The following is a 21,280-nucleotide window of genomic DNA, read 5'->3' on the forward strand; positions in this document are numbered from 1 at the left end:
AAGATTTCACAGATACCATATGAGAATGCACTGGATGATCTTAACCAAAATACCATGACCAAACAAGGGAATAGATTAGTATATCTTTTAATTACATACATAATTGACTTGCATGTTGTCAAGCAAGTAATTTCATCATGTTTTAAGAAGTTTCTAGCCAGAGGCTAACTGCAGCATAATGAATGCTGGAGGAAATGATACAGTAAAATGCAAGGGCACACACTGATTTGGAGTTAATGAGGCAGCCAAGAGACTTCACCATGTGAAAGTGCCCAGTGTTGTGGACAAAAGTCAACCCTGTTGAAAAAAGACAAAATATGGTGATGATGCAGGGAGGACATGAACTTGTAAGTGTCCAATTGCTGTGCAGTGTGTGGGGAAAGCCACACACTGGGCTCCTCATTAAAAGTGACCTACATTGGCTTGACTTTTGGAGGCATAAAGGAAGTTTCACAGTACAAAAATTATGCAGACCAATAGCCTCTGTCATCCTCAGGATTAATGCCTGGTAGTACCCTGGTTGGTGGGTTTATTTATTTTTTATAAACTGAAATTACGTGTTATCCAAACAGTATGGAGAAGAGGGAAAAGAATTTGAGCTGGGAATAAAATCTCTCAGAAGCAAGCCTCTACCCTCTTTTCAGATGTTCATGTTGTATTCCTATAAAACTTGTGATTGCAACAACATCATTTTTTCTCTTTTGAGAAATGATCCCTTAATAAGGAACATAAAGCTAGCTTAAAAATTAATAGCCAGCAATAAAGTGCATAGTGAGACATCCTGAGTTGGCAGCAGCAAAGAAAAGTGACACAGCAAGAGTCATCACAGATGCCAGTCCCCAGTTGTCTCTGAGAGATGCTTAAACAGATGACTAGAAAAAAATTAAAATCAGGCTTTCAAAGATTACTACATTGCAAGAATAATTGTGGAAAATATATCATACAGAAATAAAGACTGTGTTTCAGAGGAAAAGATGTCAGCTGACACTCATTCCTAGTTACTAGTTCATTTAAGTTTATTACCTGATAATTACCTCAAGTATTGGAGATCAGCAGCTAAGTTGGGCATAAGTGTGTGAAAGTATTGAAGAGAGAGCCAGAAAAATTGCTGTGCTGGGAAAGCAAAATCAGTGGGTCTGTTTCTGAAGTAAATTGCAATTAGTAAGAATAAGAATATGGGCCAAATTTTGCCAATCAGTATTCAGAGAGTGCTGCCCAAAGTGAATACAGTACATTATATGGTGTGATGAAGCTGTTTGATCGAGTGGCATCTATGCAGGGGACAGTGTGATTTACAGAGGACATTGAGGCTGGCAGGGACACAGCCCCAGCAGCCTGTGGCAGCTGATATTTAGGGAGGTAAGGAGGGCTGATATGTAAATCTGCTAATAGTTGATATATTCCTGGCTTTTGGTTCCTGTAGCAGAGAACTAATTGCTACCTAATTTAATAGCTGCCCACCTCTTTGTGACCACGCTTTTCTTGTTGTCATGATTGGAGGCAGGTGTCCTCAGCACACAAAGAGGAAATTGAGTTCTTCCAGTGATGTGTTCAGAGGCTCAAAACACATCTTTTTCTTTGCCCATGCTAAAGGAATTATTTTAAGGCATAGTTGTTAAAAATATCCTGGAGTATTTTGCCAAAAGGTGACTCTTAGATTTCAGAATCTTTTCTTTCAAAGGAAAACAATTACAGGGTATGGTAGCACAGATGAAATTCCTTCATCTGGCTGGATATTTTCATTCTTCTCTTTTCTTCCATTGACGTAAATTCAACCATTAAACCAACAGCAACTCTTGTGCTGGAAAAAAACCTACCAAGTAATTTATGTATTACAAAATTTTTGGCACTGAATTATAAAAGGCTTCTGGCAGTGTGTACCTCACCATGAGTCTGCGTTGGTGTGGCAGCATTTAACTCTGCCTCTGGGACCTCATGGGCATGGTTTGTGATAATGTGGGGCAGCAACAAGCAAAATATTGGCTTCTCACTTGGCATTGAGAGGGTCAGTGTGTGTTCACTGGCCCCACACCCATGAATCAGGTGCAGTGATGGAGGGTGTTTTCATTTTTTAAATGCCTACCTTTTCTTAAATACCTGAGTTCTTTAACTACCTAATTGCTCAGGCTTAATTGTTTTGTAGTGGAACTACAGAGGGTGTTTTACAGCCTTGGGTAGCCAAAGATAGAAGGGTGTAAAAGTAAATGAAAAGTGACCTTACAAAATGGTGTGTTGGCTTTTCTTTTAATGTCTATAGATAAATCCTGAAATGCTATGATTTTGAAAGGTGTGGGTGAGGGTATTTGTGTGTTTTGTCAAAGGGAGGGAGACTTTGATTTCTAGTTTTGCCTGCCCTGGTTTTTTTATGGCCCTTGCTTGTCAGGAGTGCTGTACCCCAGGGCAGGGTGGTGCTGCTGGGGTCCCAGCCAGCTGCCCTTTGCCTGCTCAAATGCCAAGAGGTCCCACTCCTCACCCTGAAAATTATTCTGCTGACTGCAGCACTGGCAGGACTGTGATTTCCAGAGAGTCCCTGCTAGTAAAATCTAATTAAAATAAAAAAATCCATCTTCTCAAATTGTTTTGGTTTTTTTTTTTTTTCTGCCATGCTGTTTTTGCCCTCCAGTTTCTTCGGGTTGGGTGGGAAATCTTTTCTGGTGGTCCCAGAAAATATGCCAGCCATAAAACATAGACTGGGGGAGGGCAGAGCATGAGCTCAGTATTACTGAAATGTCTGGCACTGAGAACCAGCATGGAAAGGACTTTCCATCCAGGGGCAGCATGTGACACTGTACTGACCTTTCCTCAAAAGGCAGCAGTGACACTGTGCCCAGAAGACACATCCAGGGTGACACTGCATTAGGGCAAACCAGTGCAAAGGAGTCTGGTTTTGACCTCTGAAGGTCTGATTTCACTGATCCAGTATTTGTGCTCTCTTGTCCATACCTTCATATGTTGTAAAAAAGAAGATTTCCAGTGCTGGCCTGGCTGATTACTGTAATACAGAAATTTAAGCATATTTGATGACCTTCATTCCCTTTTTATCATAGTTATTTCATGAACTATTGGTGCTAATTTCAGCATGACTTTTAGCACTGTACATGATACCAGAGTCAACAGATGAGAACTAATTAATGTCCCATATAAAAATTATATTGTATCTTTCAGAATACAAAACATGGTATAAAATACAATTTTAGTGCATAGTCCTGTCTTCCAGCATGGGTAGTTTGTGTGTATGTTACAATAAACATCTCATTATGATGAGATGACTATTAAGTACTGAGATTCTTATTAAGTGAAAACAGTAGTTGTAGGTTTGTGATTTCCTATATACATTATGTAATCCAAAATAACATAAATCTTAAAATATCTTGTGTTAGAAAGGACCCACAAGGCTCATCAATTTCAGCTCTTGGCTTTGCACAGGATGACCCCAAATAGATAATAGAATATATAAGAATAATATAGATAAATACTATTGAGACAGAACAAGTACAATGGTATCAGTGTGAATATACTGTTAATGCACACTAAAGCCTTTGAAATAATTTGGTGTCATTTCATCAGTCTCACCAGGTGTGTTCTGTACTTTTCCTGGTTCAGATTTCCCAGGCCTTGCTAGGAAAATGATGCTCATCTGCTGGAGAAATGTTCTAATGCCAGTAGTGCTAAACAAAAGACTTTGTAAAAGATGCTTGAGTAATCTCAAGCTACTTTCTGTGGTGCCTTTTGGTCATGTTGTTCTGTAACTAATGAAACTGAATTGAACTGCTGTCTGAGATGCAGCTGCTCCTTTTGTAGAGAAATTCTCCTTCATTTTGTACAATGGGAGCAGAACATCTGTCCTGGCCTGAGGCAAAGCCCATCAGCCTAACCTACACTGAAACCTGTCTTTGACTCAGAAGGTGAAACAACTTGCAGTGCATCATTAATATTTTTAATGAGGATTTTCTGATTTCATTTAAAGGCATTGGAGTTGTAGTGATGCAACATCCAGATTTTTTAGCCTCGGTTGGGATGATTCAGAGAGAACTCTCAATTTAAGGGGAAATTGCCATCAGTGGGTGATGCTGGTGCCTCCCAGCATAGACCAGGACTTCATATTCCTCTCAAGGACATCTTTGAACTGAGTGAATGAAATTAAGGAGAACAATAGTCTCTGATGATCTGAAAATATTTGTGGTGTCTGTGCTAGGGGTGTGCTTGGCTTGATTAAAGTTGCTTGAGTTCTGGTTTCTCTCTAAATATACAAATAACTTGAGAACATTTGTTTGGAATTCAGGGAGGGAGAAATACAGCAGAAAGGAGAAGCAGAGCTGTCAGCCAAGGATGAGACTACTCACTTGCATCATCCTCTATTTGCTTAAGGTGATATCAAGAATTCAGAAATTCAGGCTGAGGGGAGGTGCAGGATTTAATAACTGGGAGGATAGTGCATTGCCTGGAGTTGTGTCTGCTGGAGAATTGTCCAACAGTTGCTAAGACAGGTTTAGATTGGTAGGGCTGGTTATATTGGGTGCACTTGTGTGAACAGGTCTTTGAATATTCAGGGGATGAGAAAAAATGGTGAGGGCTTAGCTACAGTAGGAATTTCAAAACTAGTAATACTGGTGGAGACGAGCCAAGAATAGAAAGAAAAGTTAAAAAATATTTGCACCAAAAAAAAAAAAAATTACCTAGAACTCCAGGTGAAAAAGAGAGCTTGTCAAAAGCTGAGAAAGGGAGCAGAGTAAATGCCAGGAAATTTGGTGGGTCACTTGAGATTGAATCAACCAGAAATCATGATCATCTCCTGAGGTTGTGTTCTGGTTTAGAAAAAAAATTAAAGTCTAGAGCTGTAGAACTCATACCACTTAAATGTTTCTATATTAATCTCTTTCCAAGTTATTAACTTTGAAATGTGAAAAATTCTCAGTTCATTTCCTGGATTATTTCTGGAAGCAAATCCTTCAGAAGCTGGTTAGTAAGCTTAGGAGAAAAACATACCAGAGTGCTGTCAACAGCTGTATCCTTGACAGAAGAGCAGAAGCACATCTGCCTCTGTTCCTATCTGGCTCATTTTTCTGCTTGTATGTGTGTTGTGCATGTCACTGGCTCTGGAAAGACCACACACAGCTGAATCCAGAGATTGCAAATACCTTTCCAGAAATGAAATTTATTACTCACTAAGAAGAAAATGTACAAATCCGTGCTAAGGATTTCTTGCTGCACCACTTTACCAGCAAGTGGGGAAACTTTGGTCTGAGGAGATTTTTCCTTTTTAAAAACCCTCTGTGATCACCAGACTCGAGTGTGATGTGGAGGACCTGAACGTGCCAGAGAGGTTTAAACTGTGGAAAGTTTATTGTAAAGAAGTCTGGACATCCTGTTACCTCCTAAAAATAATGTACCTGTCCATCATGGCCATTGCTCATGCCAAGGGACAGTTTTCTCAGATTTTGGAGAGGAGCTAAGCTATCCTATTGCTGACCACTCCCAGGGTGTGTAGGTTGTTAAAGAATAGAGGAGTCATTTATATGGTTGTGCCATTTCTGCCTTTCAGAAGGGGCCTTCAGGCTTCAGTGAGGCTGTTGTCATAAACTTGAAGAATGCAGAAAATTATCAGTGCTTAAATAATTAACTTAGGGTTGTGGTTATACACACACAAAGATGATATGCTTTTATTAAATCTTCCAAAATATGATATGTCTATGGGAAGTTTTATAATTTTTTATAGTTGTAGTCAAAGCAGCCTTCTCTCTCACCCCATTTATTAGTCACTAGGAAAAAAACAAGAGTTTCTACTGTATCCTTCTCCCTTCCTGTGATAATTTAGGAATCTTATTTCTCATATGAAAATAATACGAAAGCATCTTGCTTTATATATTTTGTAAATTGTTGCATGAAATTCTTGGGTAACAATTTGTTCCAGAGGGTTTGAAAACCCTTGCTGTAGATTTTCTTCATGAAACAGCTGCTGGTGCTTTGAATTGGGTGGGTGGGTGGATGTGTGTGCTGTGCCTAAAAGGAAAAAAAATTCTAGTCAGATGTCAAAGCAAAAATAGGAGATTTTAGAGATTTAGACTGGGTGGAGGAGGTGGGAAGCCAACTCTGCAGAGATGTTAATTACCTTGAGAAGAAAAAGAGAGCAATGGGGTAGGTGTAGCAGGAGATTTACTTAATAGAATTCTCACAATCATGAACCCACTTCTATTGCATTTAGACAGGTTTTTAGTGAGGGCTTTACAACAGAAGTATTTAATCAGAGGAAAAACAGTTATTAGTCTTTTTATTGGGGTGGGGGCTATTTTTACATCTCTTTTTATGAAGGAGGACAAGAATTATATGGGATTTTTTTTTTTAATTTTTTGGCTTTTGGGGTTAAAAATGAACCTCATCATTAATGGAATTATCCTGGGGATGCAAGGCAATTTAAGAGAAAAAAAGCACTGTGTGCAGCTGTGGAAATGGCCCTTTCCCCCATAAAACAGGCAGCAGCAGCACATGAGAGGCTTTACCCATACAGGGAGTCCCCTCTCTGCAGAGGCAGCTCGGGGTGGGAGGTGAATGCCAAGGGTTGCAGCAAGTGCTGTGGGTCTTGCAGGATGTCCTGGTGTCTCCTCTTTGCAGGATGTCCTGTGTTTCCCTCTTTGCAGGATGTCCTGGTGTCTCTCTTTGCAGGATGTCCTGGTGTCTCCCTCTTTGCAGGAACTGCTGCAGTTCCCCTTCCCCTCCCAGCTCCCACAGGAATACCTGGTGTAGCTGTGGAAGGTTTTGCAGTCCAGTGATGGTGAAATAGCTGCTGTCCTGGTTAACTGTGTAGAACAGAAATTCTTGAAAAGCAGCAGCAGGCAGGCTCACTGCACTGCAGGGATGAATGGAGGGTGACCAGAGCCAGAGCCTGGTGCTGGTTCCTGCCAGCTGTGCCTGCCCTGTGCTCAGCTCCCCCATCCTGCACCAAGGGGGACTGGAGCAGGAGGAAGAGCAAAGGGGAGGAATTCAGTGCTCTTCTTAATGTACACTTACAGTGCTCCCAATCTAGTTACTCCATCCCCTCAGCCTGTCCCTGGAAAAGTGCCATGTAGGTGTCAGGTGCAGCAGATAAAGCAAAGCTAGAACAAGTGCCATTGCTAAATTTGGTTTTGTGTGTCTTTTTTGCTTCCCTGGCTTTACTCAGCTTGGTGGTCTCAGCAAGGGACTCTCTTTTTTTTCCTTTATTACACTGTCTTGATTAACAGTGTGTGTGTGTACTGGCTTTCTAGGACTAGAAATGAGATGAGAAGTTTATCACCAGTGACATACTGGTGAAAAGATGTTACAGCCTGTCTAGAAGCAGAGGTAGGAAAGATGGTAGATAGTGCAAAGGGTAATACAGGTCATGGGAATGTAGGTAGGCTAATTCTACAAAAGTGTTGCTGAATATTTGGGATAAAGGAAGAATTTCTCTGTAAATCCACCTCTGACTCCTCATCTTCACATCCTGTGTCACAAGCCCTTCTGATTCATGTCGACTTGATGAGCTGGAAGAACCTGCTGAGCCTGTGATAGCTATGGCCAGAGGATTAGCAGCTTCTTTCCTTCTGCAATTCTGCTTTTAGACTGGGATACATCTTTACTGAAGATTAGCAGCCTGGTGGGTTGAGGAAATTAAATTTCACGAGGGCTGCAAACTGGAAGTACATATTAAGTGGTGTGAAAATGAAATGGGAAGATTTTAGTATAGTCTTAAGGAGCAGATCCTATGTCTTGGAGCCTTGGGGCTTTTCTGGAGGTGTGGTTACTTCAGACTAATAGGTGACGTGAATTTCAAGGGGAAATTCCAGAATAATTCCCTCTGTTAACCAGGATACACACTTGGGAAAGTGTTTCCAGAATCACATGGCTTTTCCCCTGGAGGGCACTGCTGTGGTAAATATAAATACTGCAAGTGCCCCCCTAACAGGGGCAGCAGCTGCATTTGTGGGCTCTGCTCATACATTACAATCCCAGGGGCTGCCAATGTGTTTTTCTCCTTCTTCGCACTCAGGTCGTCTTGTGACCTCTTCCCTGTTGATTTATTTGGCAGCTACTCTCCGTGGGAAGGCAGCAGGATGGGTGTGTTTCAGCCCATGAATGTTCTGCTCCACACCAGTTTATTTGCACTCACTTTTATCTGATGAATGCACCCAGTGTGTTGCTGAATGTCTGGAGTCATTCCTGGGTGAGGAAGAGCTGCCTTGTGCTGTGAACATATTTCTGTGTCACCCTCAGATAAAAATGTAGATCTCTCAGGTTTGATTTTCTCCCAAAGGAAGGGAAATTAGTACAAGATTTTGCTTGGCTCATGCAGGTGTGTCAGGAATATTTGCCATCTGATACATTTGCATGTAGGTGAGTGCAAAGGCAGATTTTTTTTTAACTGCCTGTAGACAACTGAGTGTGATGAATGGGTTTATTATTCTGTAAGGTGCTTATTATATTATACTTCTTGCCTTTGTCTTTAGGGAGAACTCTTTAACCACTTCAGGGATTGATTGCATTTGATTAGAGAGTAGTTTGTCTTCTGAATCCATTATCCTGGATGAAAGTCCACAAGTTTATTCCATTTTAGGATGCAGCTGGAATTTCACCATGTATGTATTATACAAACGAGGACCAAATGCAAAGTATTTCATAAGGGCTTATTTGAATTGATGAGTGGCCTTTTCTTATAGAATGAACATGCTGGATTGCAGGTAGGGATGGAAAAGAGCCTAGGGGCTCCTCCTGCCTGCAGGAAACTAGTGCCCTTTTATTTCTCTCCTTCTTTTGAAATTTGAAAATTCCAGCTCATACTTTCACGCAAAAAAAGAGAAAATTTTCCCAGTTCATTTATCATTCCTGTTGTGGTGTTCACAAATACTTCCCCCTGCCTCCATGTGCCCAAAGGATGGAGGAGTGGTGGGGAGCACTCTCCTGTCTCACATAGCCAAGGGTGAGCAGGGATAAGCTGGGTTACCTGGCAGGAACACCTGCAAGCCTCAGGGTCCATTGTTCTTTGAAATCCTAGCACCCTTTCTTTCTCCTAAACACAACCAGTGTGATTGTTCCCTGGCCAGTGGAGTGTCACTGCTCTGAAATGATGGCCAGATCTGTGGAATGTGCAGCAGGTGGGGTGAGGTGGGCAGGAAGAATAAGCACAATGTACCCGCAGCATCCATCTCCTCTGAACTCACAGAAACATGAGCTCTGATTTAATCTCCTAAGCTTCTACTTACTTTTTCACTTCTCTGTAGGAATGCAGCATTTCTGAAGTGCCTGACTGACAGAGGAGGATTTAAGGGGAAGGGTAGAGACAGTTTCCAGGCAGTTGCACTAATAGCAGCTTATTATAAATTTAACAGATGAACTGTCAGTTTCTTGGAGGTGTGTGCTCACCACAACCTTTCCTTGGATTCTCCTTTGGCTGTAGAAAAAAGTTAACTTCTAAGTTGCTCAGCTAATGTAGTGCATTTCATTGCTCAATAAGTTGTTCCTTGGTTTACAGTTTGCAGCCTTCATTATTCCTTTTATCACATCTCATAACATTGAACTGTGTTGTAAAAGATAACTTTAGTGTGGATTTTTTATATGTTTGTATTTTCTCAGTGATTATTGTAGGAGGTATGGAGGAATTTTATTCTTCTCAGGGTCAGCTGTCAGTGAGTGAAGCTTTTGCCTTTCAGTCAAACTGGTCATTTTATTATTTTTTTTTCCCAGATGTCTAAGTTGATAGGCACAGCAGGACTGAAATAATACTGACTATGACTTGAAATTTCTGTGAATTTTATGGTTTTTAAAATGAATTCTATAACTTGAAAAGCCAGACATTTGTAAGTGGTTCATCTGTCTGATGTAAGATTTTTTTTTGACAGAAATATACATATAACACTTCCTTTAAAGTTTCTGGAAAGCATGCTGAATTTTGGGATTGGTGGTAGCTTTTTTTCCTGTTCTTTTGACTCTCTGTACCATGCAATCCTTGTAGTATCATGGCCCCTTTGCATTGTCAAACCCTTACATAAAATCTCTGAATTTCTTCTAATGTACATTACTGAAATGAACTTAGATTTTGTGTTGGTTGTTCCTATGGTACAACTTACCTGGAGCAGAGCACATCTGGGCAGGTGTGCCCTGGCCTCTCAAGGAGATGTGCTGACCCTGAAAACTGATCACAGAATCCCAGGGAGGTTTGGTTTGAAGGGACCTCAAAGATCAGCCAGTTCCAACCCCTGCCATGGGCAGGGACACCTTCCACCAGACCAGAGCTCAGAGCCCCATCCAGCCTGGCCTTGAGCACTCCAGGGATGGAGCAGCCTCAGCTTCTGTGTTTCTGCCATTCCAGGGTGGGGAATGGCAGAAAATTGCAGGTTTGTTTGGAAGTGATGATGCAAAAAGAGGGAAGTAAATGGAGTAATTTTTAAGAAAGCAAATGAAAGTGTCATCACAGTGGTCCAAAGTCAAGGAGGGGATGGAAGCAAGTAGGGATCTTCCTCTGGAAAATTTAATTCATACTTTTCACTAAATGTAAATGATAGTTTGGGAAAAAACTGCTTGGAATACGTAGTAAATGATGTTGCCAGGATACTTCCTGATCATGTTAATTAAACTGTCCCACAGATTTGGCTTAATTACTGCATAATTTGCATTTTGGAAATGATGGTATGCATTACTAAAGAAAGCTCTTATTCTGCTAGCAGAAAGAACATTGTACATGAATTAATTTCTAGGGGGAGAAGTCGCTAGACTTCTATAATGATGTCTTCTGAAAATAAAGTTAAGATTTTTGATAATGAACTGACATATACCTCATTTATTTTAGCAAGATTACATTTGATATTTGTTCCACTAAATTCCTCAGAGACTTCATCCACCAGCCTTCCTCTTGTTGGCTATTTCTTTAGTTACAAGAACCACTGTTGTTTTCAGAGTTGCTGGTGATGAAGCAGATATTAATGTGTGTAAAGAGGCAAAATATTTGTTCCAAGGCCCAAATTTGATACTGCATATTCATTACTGGTCATGTGCTTCTCCACCCTCTCCAGTTAAACTCACTGTTAAGCTATCAGCTCCTCCTTGTATTTTATTGTCTGGTTTTGTTTTAAACTTCTGTTGTCTCTCTGGCATCCCACTTGTGGAGGCCTGAGGACAAATGGAAAAATGCAGAAATATGTCTCTGCCCTTCAGGTCTGAGTTCAGGTGTTACTGGTGGATGCCCTGCTTGGAGGCCTCGAGCAGGTGCCTGTTGGGGCAGTGCCTGTATGGCTTCCTAATGCAAAAAAAGAGCATTTTGCATCTCCATTTCTGCTGGGGTAGTTGTGTGGCTCCTGACCTTGCTTTGAGTTCAGGATGTGATGATACTTTGAAAAACACCACAAAGCATCACAACTCCTGCAAGAATTAAGGCAGGAAAAAAACTGTTTTGTTTTGGAAAAAAAAAAAAAAAATCTGAACACAGCAATTTCCCAATTTAGACCGCTAATTGCTTTGGATGATACCGTTGCTAGGATATGCATTTCCGATGTGACTTGTACGTTTTAATTCTTTATTTTTGCTCTGTCTGTGACCAGGTGATCATCAACAGCACCATCACCCCCAACATGACCTTCACCAAGACGTCGCAGAAGTTCGGGCAGTGGGCAGACAGCAGAGCCAACACCGTGTTCGGGCTGGGCTTCCCCTCCGAGCAGCAGCTGACAAAGGTACCTGGGCTGCTGCAGCTGCCACTGCAGGGCAGCACAGCCCTGTCCCTTCAGCACTGGAATTGGCTCCGGTGGTCTGTGGCTGGCAGTGGGTTCTGCAGGTGGCAGGGGATGAGGAGGGAGGGCTGGTGTCAGGCTTGCTGACAAAACTGCAGTTAGCAGCAAGCCCCTCATCCTGAGTGTGGCATTACTGAAACACTGCCCTGGACTGGGGGCTGAGTACATTAGCAGGCTTATAAAGGCTAGAGCAGACTCTTGTTGTGAATAACCAGCACCTGAAAATGTTCTATCATTGGAGTAGTGATCTTGACAAGTGCTTATCAAGCAGCTGAGATGATGGTTCATGTGGTAAAAAGCCCTACTTATCCAACACGTACTTGACTCCTGAAGCATTGGCTGCTTGGCACTGGGCTTCAGAAGTGACCTCAGCAGGGTGTCCTTGGGCATGCCACAGCCTCTCATCTTGCTGTCCTCTCCTGTGCTTTAATCAGAAAAGAATCAGGAGAAAGTGTTCCTTGTGGTGTCTAAAGCAGCAAAGGCAGAGCACTGCACTAGAAGAACTTCCCTATCAAGCAAGTTGTTATAGGAATTTATTTTAGTTAATCTGTCATAATAAATTTTTGCAGTTTCCAGAGAATTGCATTTTTGCAGTGTTTCTTAAAGGTAAAAATTAATTTACTTTTCATATGTTAAATTATTTTTGGACTTAGAAGTGCCATGGCATTAATCTGTTCTTCAGGGATGACACAGGCATGATGTGCAAAGCTTGTTTAAAAATGAGTTGCTGGTGATGGTAATGTTTTATGATGCTTACTCAGGTGTACAGGACTGCTCATTTCACCTATGCATATTCTTCACTCCTGGGACAAAGAGGTGTTCATAGTAGCTAATCAGATGTGTGGGAATAGAGGATGATTAAAATGGACCTAGGGGAATAATTTGTTTTGAGTAACAGTTAAACGTGATATAATGCAACATTTGAACACTGAAAGGGAGAATTAGCACCTCTGGAAAGGAGTTTTTAATCCTGGATTACTGAAGTTGCACCTCTGCAGCATGACACGAGACCCCACAGTGCCTCAGTGGCAGGCTGGGGCTAAAAATGCACCATGTGCCACTTGGAGCAGGTGGTGCTGAGCCTGGCTCAGAAGAAGGTAAATAACAGAATAAGGCCCTGTGTTCACTACAGTAAGGCAGGAGGTACATTTGGAGGACCTTGCCCCCTAATCAGAGAAATTTTACCGTGTTCTGCAGACTTTATCATACACACTCAGAAGAAATGCATTGCAGGTATCAGCTCATCTGAATTACATGTTGTGTGGGTACAGGGGCACCAGTACCAGCTGTATTTCTTTCCAGGTCATTTTGCATATTTGTTTGCTCTGCATGATCTGCTGAAGAGCCCACTGCCCAAAATGCAAGCTTCTGCTTGAATGAGAGGCTTTCCAAATCAGCAGAAAGACTTTTTCTGGTCACAATATTGAGAGGGATCTTAAGGGGAGCACTTCTGCAAATAGCTTGAGATGATCTTTTAAAAAAGGAAAAAAACCAAAACTCTGACAGTTACTTAGCTGAAAATGTTAAAAAACCTGGTTTATTACCACCATGCAAAGCAATGGGACAAGGATACTCCTTTATTGTCTGTGCTTCTCAGTTTAATTATTGAGCTATTAGTAAGAAAGATCAGAGTTGAGAGTGAGATTACAGCTATATAAGTGTATTGGGAATAGTAAAATCAAGTTTCATTTTATATTAATATCATTATACTCTTATAAAAGATATAAATTAAAGCTTGCCTATTTTACGGGAAATAATTGAAGTGCTTAGTCAGGAATTGGAAGGGCACACTAAAACTCCCCTAAACCAGAGATCAATAGCCCTGGCTTAAAATAAATATAAATAAATAAAGCTGAAAAATGTCTGTTGAAAGCAGCAGAAAATAATGAGGCAGGAGAAGAGGCATGCCTAGAAATGCCTGCATTTTTAAGTATATTGCTTGGCCTAATAAAAGATACTGCCTCATTCTAATGCTTTCCTTCTCTTGAGATTCTTAAAGCATTAATCCATACCTGTAGGGAAAAGCAGTTCAAATTAAACATGAGCCATTAATGAAAACTGCATTCCATGACCCAGTAACCTAATTACCATTCCCATTGATTGGGAGAATCCCAGGGCTTAAAGCTGATGTCCTGCTCAGGGTGCTTTTCCCATTTTGCAGAACTCGCTGACCTCTCCTTCCCCCTTCCTACCCTGTGCCTCAGGAAGGTCTCCAGGCATTGTTCAAACGTTGCTTCAGCCAAACTGAGGCAGGAATCACAGGATGCTGGCAGTGTGGGTGTGCAAAGGCATGGCTGGTGCTGCACAGGTAGTGCTGAATTCTGCACACCAAGTGGTTAAAGAGGATTTCTGCTGTCGCTCGGGTGCTTTGAGGCAGCCGTGCTATATATGGGGAGCTGCAGGTAGTCAAGGGCACAGGGACAAAGATTTATATGGGTGAGAAACCCAGTAAATCCAGACTTTGCACATCATAAAGCAGCTGCCTCTGGCCCCTGGGAAGCCCTGGACTTTCACTCTTGCACATTATGTGCTGTGTGTGCCAGTCACTGCATTGCAGGGCAGCGAGCTGGGGACAGAGTCTGCCCCAGCACACAGCACAGCCATGGTCCAGCTGGCAGCAGAGCTGGAACACCCTGGCTGGGACAGAGCAAATTGCTGGGCACTTTCTGGGGTAAACAGTCTTGCTGGGAGCCCATCTGCCCCGTGCAGAGGGCTCATCCTGGGAGAGCCATGGGAAAAGCGAGTTGTGGGTCACAGCAATGCTCCCTAGAGCCCTGACATCACCCAGCCTCCTGCAAACCGAGAGGGAAATGAAATATTTATGAGCCTGCTTTGGGTGGGAGCAGCTGTTTCATCTGATACTGGCACAATTTGTCAGTAGGAGACATAAAATATAATGCCAGACCAGGAGCTTAAAATTTATGCGTACAAAATCATGCTTTTTAATGTATAAAATGCTAAGGAGTTCTATTTCAATATATATATTTCTCCTGGTGACAAACTGACTGTAGATTTGAACAGCCTTTAAATAATTTGTACAATGCACAGTAGCATCCTCGAGTCCCCATTAAATTTCAGTGGCCAAGACTCCTAATCAAGCATGCCTGACCAAAAGGCTTCACAAGTGTTGGTAGCAGCAAATCTTCTCCATATTGCAGCTTAGTCACACAGCTTCCTGGGCGTGGGAAGACTTCCTATTATCCATGGTGGACTGTTGGGGTGGTATTCACTTGGCATCTCTCCTCCTCTAGTTTTGTTTGAGGATTTTTGCCGATTTTGGGAACTTTGCCAGAGGGCAAAGGGAGCTAAGGAGAAGAAACATTATGAATTTTTGTAGTTGGTTTTGGGTATTTAGATTTTTGATTGTCCTTTGAGACCACCCTTGCCAAGTTTTCATTTACTGAATTCACTTTTTCATTAGGAATTTAGCACCTAAGCACTCCCTTTTGTTGCAACGGTTTGATGGCTCAAAGTCAACTTAGACCTTGGAGGTGGGGCATGATTTTGTGGTACCAGTTATTTGTGTTTGAGGCAGAAGCAGTTGGTCACTGGAGCTCTGATTTCTTCTGGTTATTTGGTGCTGTGGCTCCAGAGCCTCCTGCTCTGCTCCTGTGCAGTGGGTGCTGCAGTGCTGCAGAGCTGGGGCTGGCACTGCCCCTCTTAGAGCAGCAATCACTTTCTAAATGCAAATGTGTTTAATACATGTGTTGGTGAGCTGGAGACATGACTGAAATCATTTATGCAATGAGGTCAGTATTGGGTTAGTATTGAAGATTAGCGTTGCTCAATCATATACAATTTTTTATTACAGAAATGTGGAAAAATGTCCTTTTCTTCCCAGCTCACATAATTTTTCACAGCAGTCTCCTGTGTGCTTCACGAAGATAGCTGCAAAATAAAATTTGATAGATCACTTCCAATTCTTTTTGTCTGTTCATATTTCGTATCGTCCATGAAGAACCCTCATAAATTTTTCATACACGAGATGAAGAGATTTATGGTAAAAGAGAAAGATTTATTATAAAAGACAGACTCAGAACAGCCTTACACAATCTGCAAGAAACACAAATGTAGAACTTACTATTGATACAATATTTTAGAAATAATCAGCTGGTTGTAGCTGCTCTGTCACAGCGGGAGGGACGCTCTGTGCAAAGTTAGAGTTAAATCACTAAAGGCACAAATGTAATGTGGCTGTTGTTAACGATCTGTGGAGTGCTAGAGAGGTAATCAAGTCATTTGTGCGTGTAGTGACTGCAATGCCATCAGATGGCAACACGCTCTGCATGTGCAATGTCAGCTGTGGCACAGGGAGCAGCTGGGTCCCAGAGCTCCAGCACCCCACACATCCTGGGGGCACCCAGAGTGTCAGTCTGCTTTGGGAATGTGAATGAATTTAACCATCATGTGTGTGTGTTTGTTGGAAACTGCCATTTGGGTGTGTTGCAGAAAACACATGTGCCTCCACATGTAAATCCAGATTTCTTTTAGATAAAATGGAGATTTGTTTAATCAATCTCTATAGTGCCAGCATTTTACTGAGTGAGCATGCTAAATAGCTGCTCTAAATCTAAAGTTAGAAGGCAAGATTGCTAAGTGAATAATGTTTCTTTCTATTCTTCAGCTGTAAAATTAGATGTTTTTTTCATGCTTTTGTTTACAGTTTTTTTGTAAGTGTGCTGAATTATCCAAGGGTATAATGGTAATCCTTTTGTCACAATCTGTGCAATAAATACATCTGTTTATATTTTTACTTTTAATATGTCTTGCCTTTCTAGCATTTCAAGTTTCTCAAAACACAGGCAAGCAAGACCAAGTAGTTTAAGCTGAAAGATAAAGTTACCTATTCTTACAGTGGATACATCATAATTTAAAAAATAAATTATGCATTATACTTTTTTCCCCCATCTCTGTAATCCTCCTTTTAAAAATTTAAACACTGTTTAAAGTGTTTGAAGCCCTGCAACCCTGGCTGACTGTGATAATACTTGCATTTCAAACATGCCAGGCTGGCTTTGGAGCAGATGTCCTACAGCAACTCATAGAGGTTGGGATTGTTACCTTCCATCTTTCCTTCCTCTCACCTCCCCCAGTTTGATATATCCCTCTTACAGGAAGCATTCAAGCCTTTATCTGAAGTCTTTTACTTTATTTTTGAAAGCAGTAAAAAAATTAGAGCAGAAAGGCTGTGTTTTCATGACTCCATCATATATTGAGATCTACCTTCTCTTCCTTTTTCCTATGTCTTGATAATCCCTTGCTTACCTCCTACAGATGAACTCATTTGCATTCTTTAATTGAATTCACTTGTTCTCAGGAATAGAAGACATTGATAATATTTTATCCAAACATATGTCTTTAATACTTTTGTCTTTAATACACTGTCAACACCAAGGGAAACAGAGAAGGGGGAGAAAATAAACAGGACCAAATCAAACCAGGAGACACCAAATGTACTTTTCCTCCATGGGCTTTTACTGTGGTTAGCCAGAGTTACAGAGATGTCCCTCTTTTAGAAACAACACCATCATTTCTTTTGGAAGAACCATCCTGCCAAAGAATTAAAATGTTTTTTCTTGCCAAAAATTCTAAATTAATAAAATTAGGTGTTCACTGTTGGACATCTATACCGTATGAAGATAGCAATCTTAATGGTTTAATAGATGATAAATCATAATAATAAATACCTTGCATGGTTTTTCTAGTTTGCAGAGAAGTTCCAAGAAGTAAAAGAAGCTGCCAAACTTGCAAGAGACAGATCTCAAGAGAAAATTGAGACCTCAAGCAATCATTCACAGGTTTGTAATTTAGCTTTAATACCTGTACACATACAGGATAAATAATTTAAAGTTAAATTTTCAAATGGACTGTGCCAGCTTCTGGCAGCCAGCTTAAAGTATATAAAATGGAGATTGCTGAAGGTAATTGTCAGTTGCTGGACATTAGCATTGTCAGAGGAATATTTTTCATCCCTCCATGCCCTTTACTTTCATTTAAATCTAATTTTTTCCAGCAGTCCTTGAGCTGTTAAAATGTTTTAATAACAGGGCAAGCTATACATCTTTTGATTTGTACTGTTAAGCATAGTTTGAGTCACTGGGCAGTCAGTGTAGTGCTTCAGCAGACAGTAAATGAGATTCACTGATATCCTTCTTTTTGTCATCTGTCCAACCCACTTCTGTGGGCATTTGGTTTGCTGGCTGAGAGGTGCCTGGGCAGCTGTGGTGGGAGCAGGGCAGTGCTGTAGGGGGTGGGAAGAAGCCTGTGTTGTTTATCTGCTCAGCACACTCTCCTGGACAGCACACCTGGTACCACCCAGTGCCTCAGTCCAGGTCTGGCTTTCCTACAAACTGAAGGAATTGAGTGTTGTCCCATTCTCCCTACATGGCTGGCTGTATTTTCATGTATTTTAGGTAAGAGTGAACCCTGCTCAGCAGGTGTTCCTGGCCTGGGCTGATGTTTGGAGGAAAGTTAGATTTTGATCACAGAGGAATTTGGGTGAATGATGAGAAAAAGCTGCCGAGTGATTTTAGTCTTGCAACCACTGCTACAAATATCAATCTATAAATATCTACAAATATCAATCTATAAATATCTACAAATATCAATCTGAGTGGCTGACTTTGGATGCTCATTTTGTAAAGACTTTGGTCATGGTCTTTGTATTTCATTTTGTTTGTTCTCTGTTGGTGGTCAGCACCAAGCAGCATGTGAATAGTATGTCTTTGTACTTTGTGTATTGTGTTGTTTCATTATCTTAAAAAAACCAAACAACTTTTAGACAACACAAGCCTTATCAGGGAAAAGAACTTTTTAAAAGTTTTGAACACTTTAAACTTCCATTTGTGTATCATTGTAATTTTTTCATTCTTTTTAAACAGACCAGCTTTGCAGCCAAGATGAAAAGGGTATGTGTGTGTTACCACTGTTCTGCCAGGAGAGCCGAGGTCTCAGCCAAGTGGTGTGGGATCAAGATTACAAAGAAATTGGTGTTGTGGTCTTGCAGGAGATGCAGGAGACACCCAGTGTTGGTTTGTGTGTTGTGCTGCAGGAGTCTGGACGTGAAACACCCTCTTCCACTCGAGCTTCAAGTGTGAATGGCACAGACGACGAGAAGGCGTCACATGGTGGCCCTGCTGAGGCACATCTCAAATCTGAGAATGATAAATTAAAAATTGCTCTAGCCCAAAGGTGAAGTTCCTGTAGAACCTAAACTGCATTAGAAAAGTGTGCTGTAATTATCTGATGGATAATGATATTAGCAGAAATTATTCAGGTTGTAATTAATTTAAATGGTGCTGTAGAATGGATGAATTAACAGATTTTAGCAAGTACCTCCTGGTATCCAGTTAAGAAATATTTCCCATTTCATTTATTCCTGATGTAGTTGTGAAGAAATAGGCTCTCTTTTATTCTGCTGATGCTAACTATTGCAACCAAAGTTTTAGAACTACAGAAATAACATTAAAGCCATAGGGGAGCAATTGCTGCTGATAAGATGTGAAGCCAATCTTTCTTCCTCTTTGAGTTTGCTACACTTACTTTGATGAAAATAGATATGGATGTTTAAAATTATGAAAAGGAATGAACTCAACCATACAAAGTTGAAGTGAGAAGTATAATTTCATCAGAGTGCTTGAAAGTCTTAGGGGATATTTCTAAATTGTGGACAGAGCCCCTTGAAATCACAATTTTTGCTATTTGCTTTGATAAATAATTTGAAAATGCTGAGAAGAGTAATTTGCAGCTGTAGTGAAAATACAGGCGTTGCAATATGCAAAGTTACAATATTAAAATAGAATAATTCTCTGTTGGGATCTTGCCTTGTCTGCCTCTTGCATGTGAATGTGTATCTATGAATGGAAAAAAATCTAACAAGATCAAGCTACTCTTAAAAAGGTATTTAAAAAACAAAGCATCATGTAAGCAGCATTACCCAGTGAGCAATTCCAAGGTTGCATATATTATGTTTGAAGTGCAACGTCTCTCTTTATTGACATTTCAATAGCCTAACCTCTTTCAAACAGCAATGTTGGCTCATTCCTCTTGCTGAAGACACCTCCACAGGCAGGCAGCAAGCAGCACATAGGGAGTTTCAAAGCCTTCCTCCTGTTCACCCTCTAATCTTGTGCTCTGTGCTGCAGCTCTGAAGCTTTGGGGAATGAGTAGTTTAATTCTGCAGCATTATGTAACACTTTTATAGTTAAGACTCAGCATTAAAATAAATTCAAATATAGATCATGTCAACCCCCTGCAATCTTCCATTTGGAATTGCTGTGCCATCTGCAGATGTGCAGAGTGGCTGTGCTGCAGGGTGCCAGGTGCCCCAGGTGCTGCAGCCACACAGCTCAGGGGGTGAAGGGACTGCACTGCCAGTGTGCAAATGGGCAGCTGGACCCTACAGCCTGCTCTGACAGCAGGGCTTCTGTTCCAGGCTCAGGCCACTGCTGCTGGAGCTGGTAGATCCCTTTGTTTTGGCAGAGACAGTCAAATTAAGGCTTTTGTTCTCCGTAGGCAGGTAATGGCTAAAGGCAATTACACACATCCGAGTGCTCTTCCTCTTATTGCAAATTACTGGTGAGCACACCGCTGTGGGGGAGTTTGCAGACAGGTAAAGAGTAACAACTCAGAGGAATACAAGGTGAAGCCACCTTATGGTGTCCTGTTTCCCCCAGTTCATCCAACGTGAAGAAGTGGGAGACGGAGCTGCAGTCGCTGCGGGAGAGCAACGCGCGGCTGTCCACGGCCCTGCAGGAGTCTGCGGCCAGCATCGAGCACTGGAAGAAGCAGTTCTCAGCCTGCAAGGAAGAGAACGAGCAGCTCAGGGGCAAGGTAGCAGAACATGGCTCAGGAGAGTGCCCCTCCAGCCAGCTGCTCCCTCCACGGCTCCTTCTTGGGGATCTCTGCAGCTTTTCCCTGTGTGTGCGAGGAGATGGAGCTGTCCTTGGAAGGGAGCTGGGTGGGGAGTTGAGGCAGCTGCTCCCCTCTGCACACACTGGGCAGGGAGGGAGCAGAGGAGCTGCCACATCATTGATGTTCCCTGCTTTGGGGTTTGGGAGATTTGGTGTCAGCAGGGCTTGCTGGCTGGGCTGAGGAACCAGAAAGGTTCCATAAGTGGGGCTGCTGTTGCATATCCCTTTCAAAGCTCACTGAAATCCTGCCAGACATGGATGAGCAGAAGGTGAGATTGTGGCCTGGTTATCCACAGGAACCCAGCCTGGGAACCAGTCAGTATTAGCAGCAGATCCCAGCAGCATGCAGGGTAATGGGCGTGTGAGTTATTTCCTCAGCACTGTGGGCTGTGAGCCGGGTCCTCCAGCACTAGCACCTGGCACATCTCATCCAGAAACCTGCCAGCAGGCATCATCAAAAGCCTCCTCTCCTTCTTTACTGAGCATATTTCTCACTTGTGTAAGATGGAGAGTTAGCACTGGCTACAGCAGAGAAGTTTAAATCTGTGAAGTCTCAGTTTAGAGCAATCATTAATACATCTCTCTGATAGTACTGTGCTATCTGCAACAGCCCCTTTGGGCACACGGGATCCT

At 41.8% G+C, this 21,280-nt stretch overlaps 1 protein-coding gene across 5 annotated transcripts in view; it reads left to right on the forward strand.

Moving 5' to 3' along the window:
• HOMER2 (homer scaffold protein 2) overlaps positions 1–21,280 on the forward strand; it is a 51,056-nt gene that overhangs the window by 25,058 nt on the left and 4,718 nt on the right. For 2 of the 5 annotated variants that reach the window (XM_079318171.1, XM_079318169.1), the window contains exons 3-7: positions 11,547–11,678; positions 17,441–17,533; positions 18,617–18,643; positions 18,742–18,926; positions 20,411–20,567. In XM_079318171.1, coding sequence (XP_079174297.1) covers positions 11,547–11,678; positions 17,441–17,533; positions 18,617–18,643; positions 18,742–18,926; positions 20,411–20,567 — 594 coding nt within the window. The remainder of the gene's footprint in view (positions 1–11,546; positions 11,679–17,440; positions 17,534–18,616; positions 18,644–18,741; positions 18,927–20,410; positions 20,568–21,280) is intronic. The other 3 variants (XM_079318173.1, XM_079318172.1, XM_079318170.1) reach the window with 2 other exon arrangements.

This window comes from Erithacus rubecula (assembly GCF_903797595.1).
Source record: "Erithacus rubecula genome assembly, chromosome: 14".
NCBI classification, from domain to species: Eukaryota; Metazoa; Chordata; class Aves; order Passeriformes; family Muscicapidae; genus Erithacus; species Erithacus rubecula.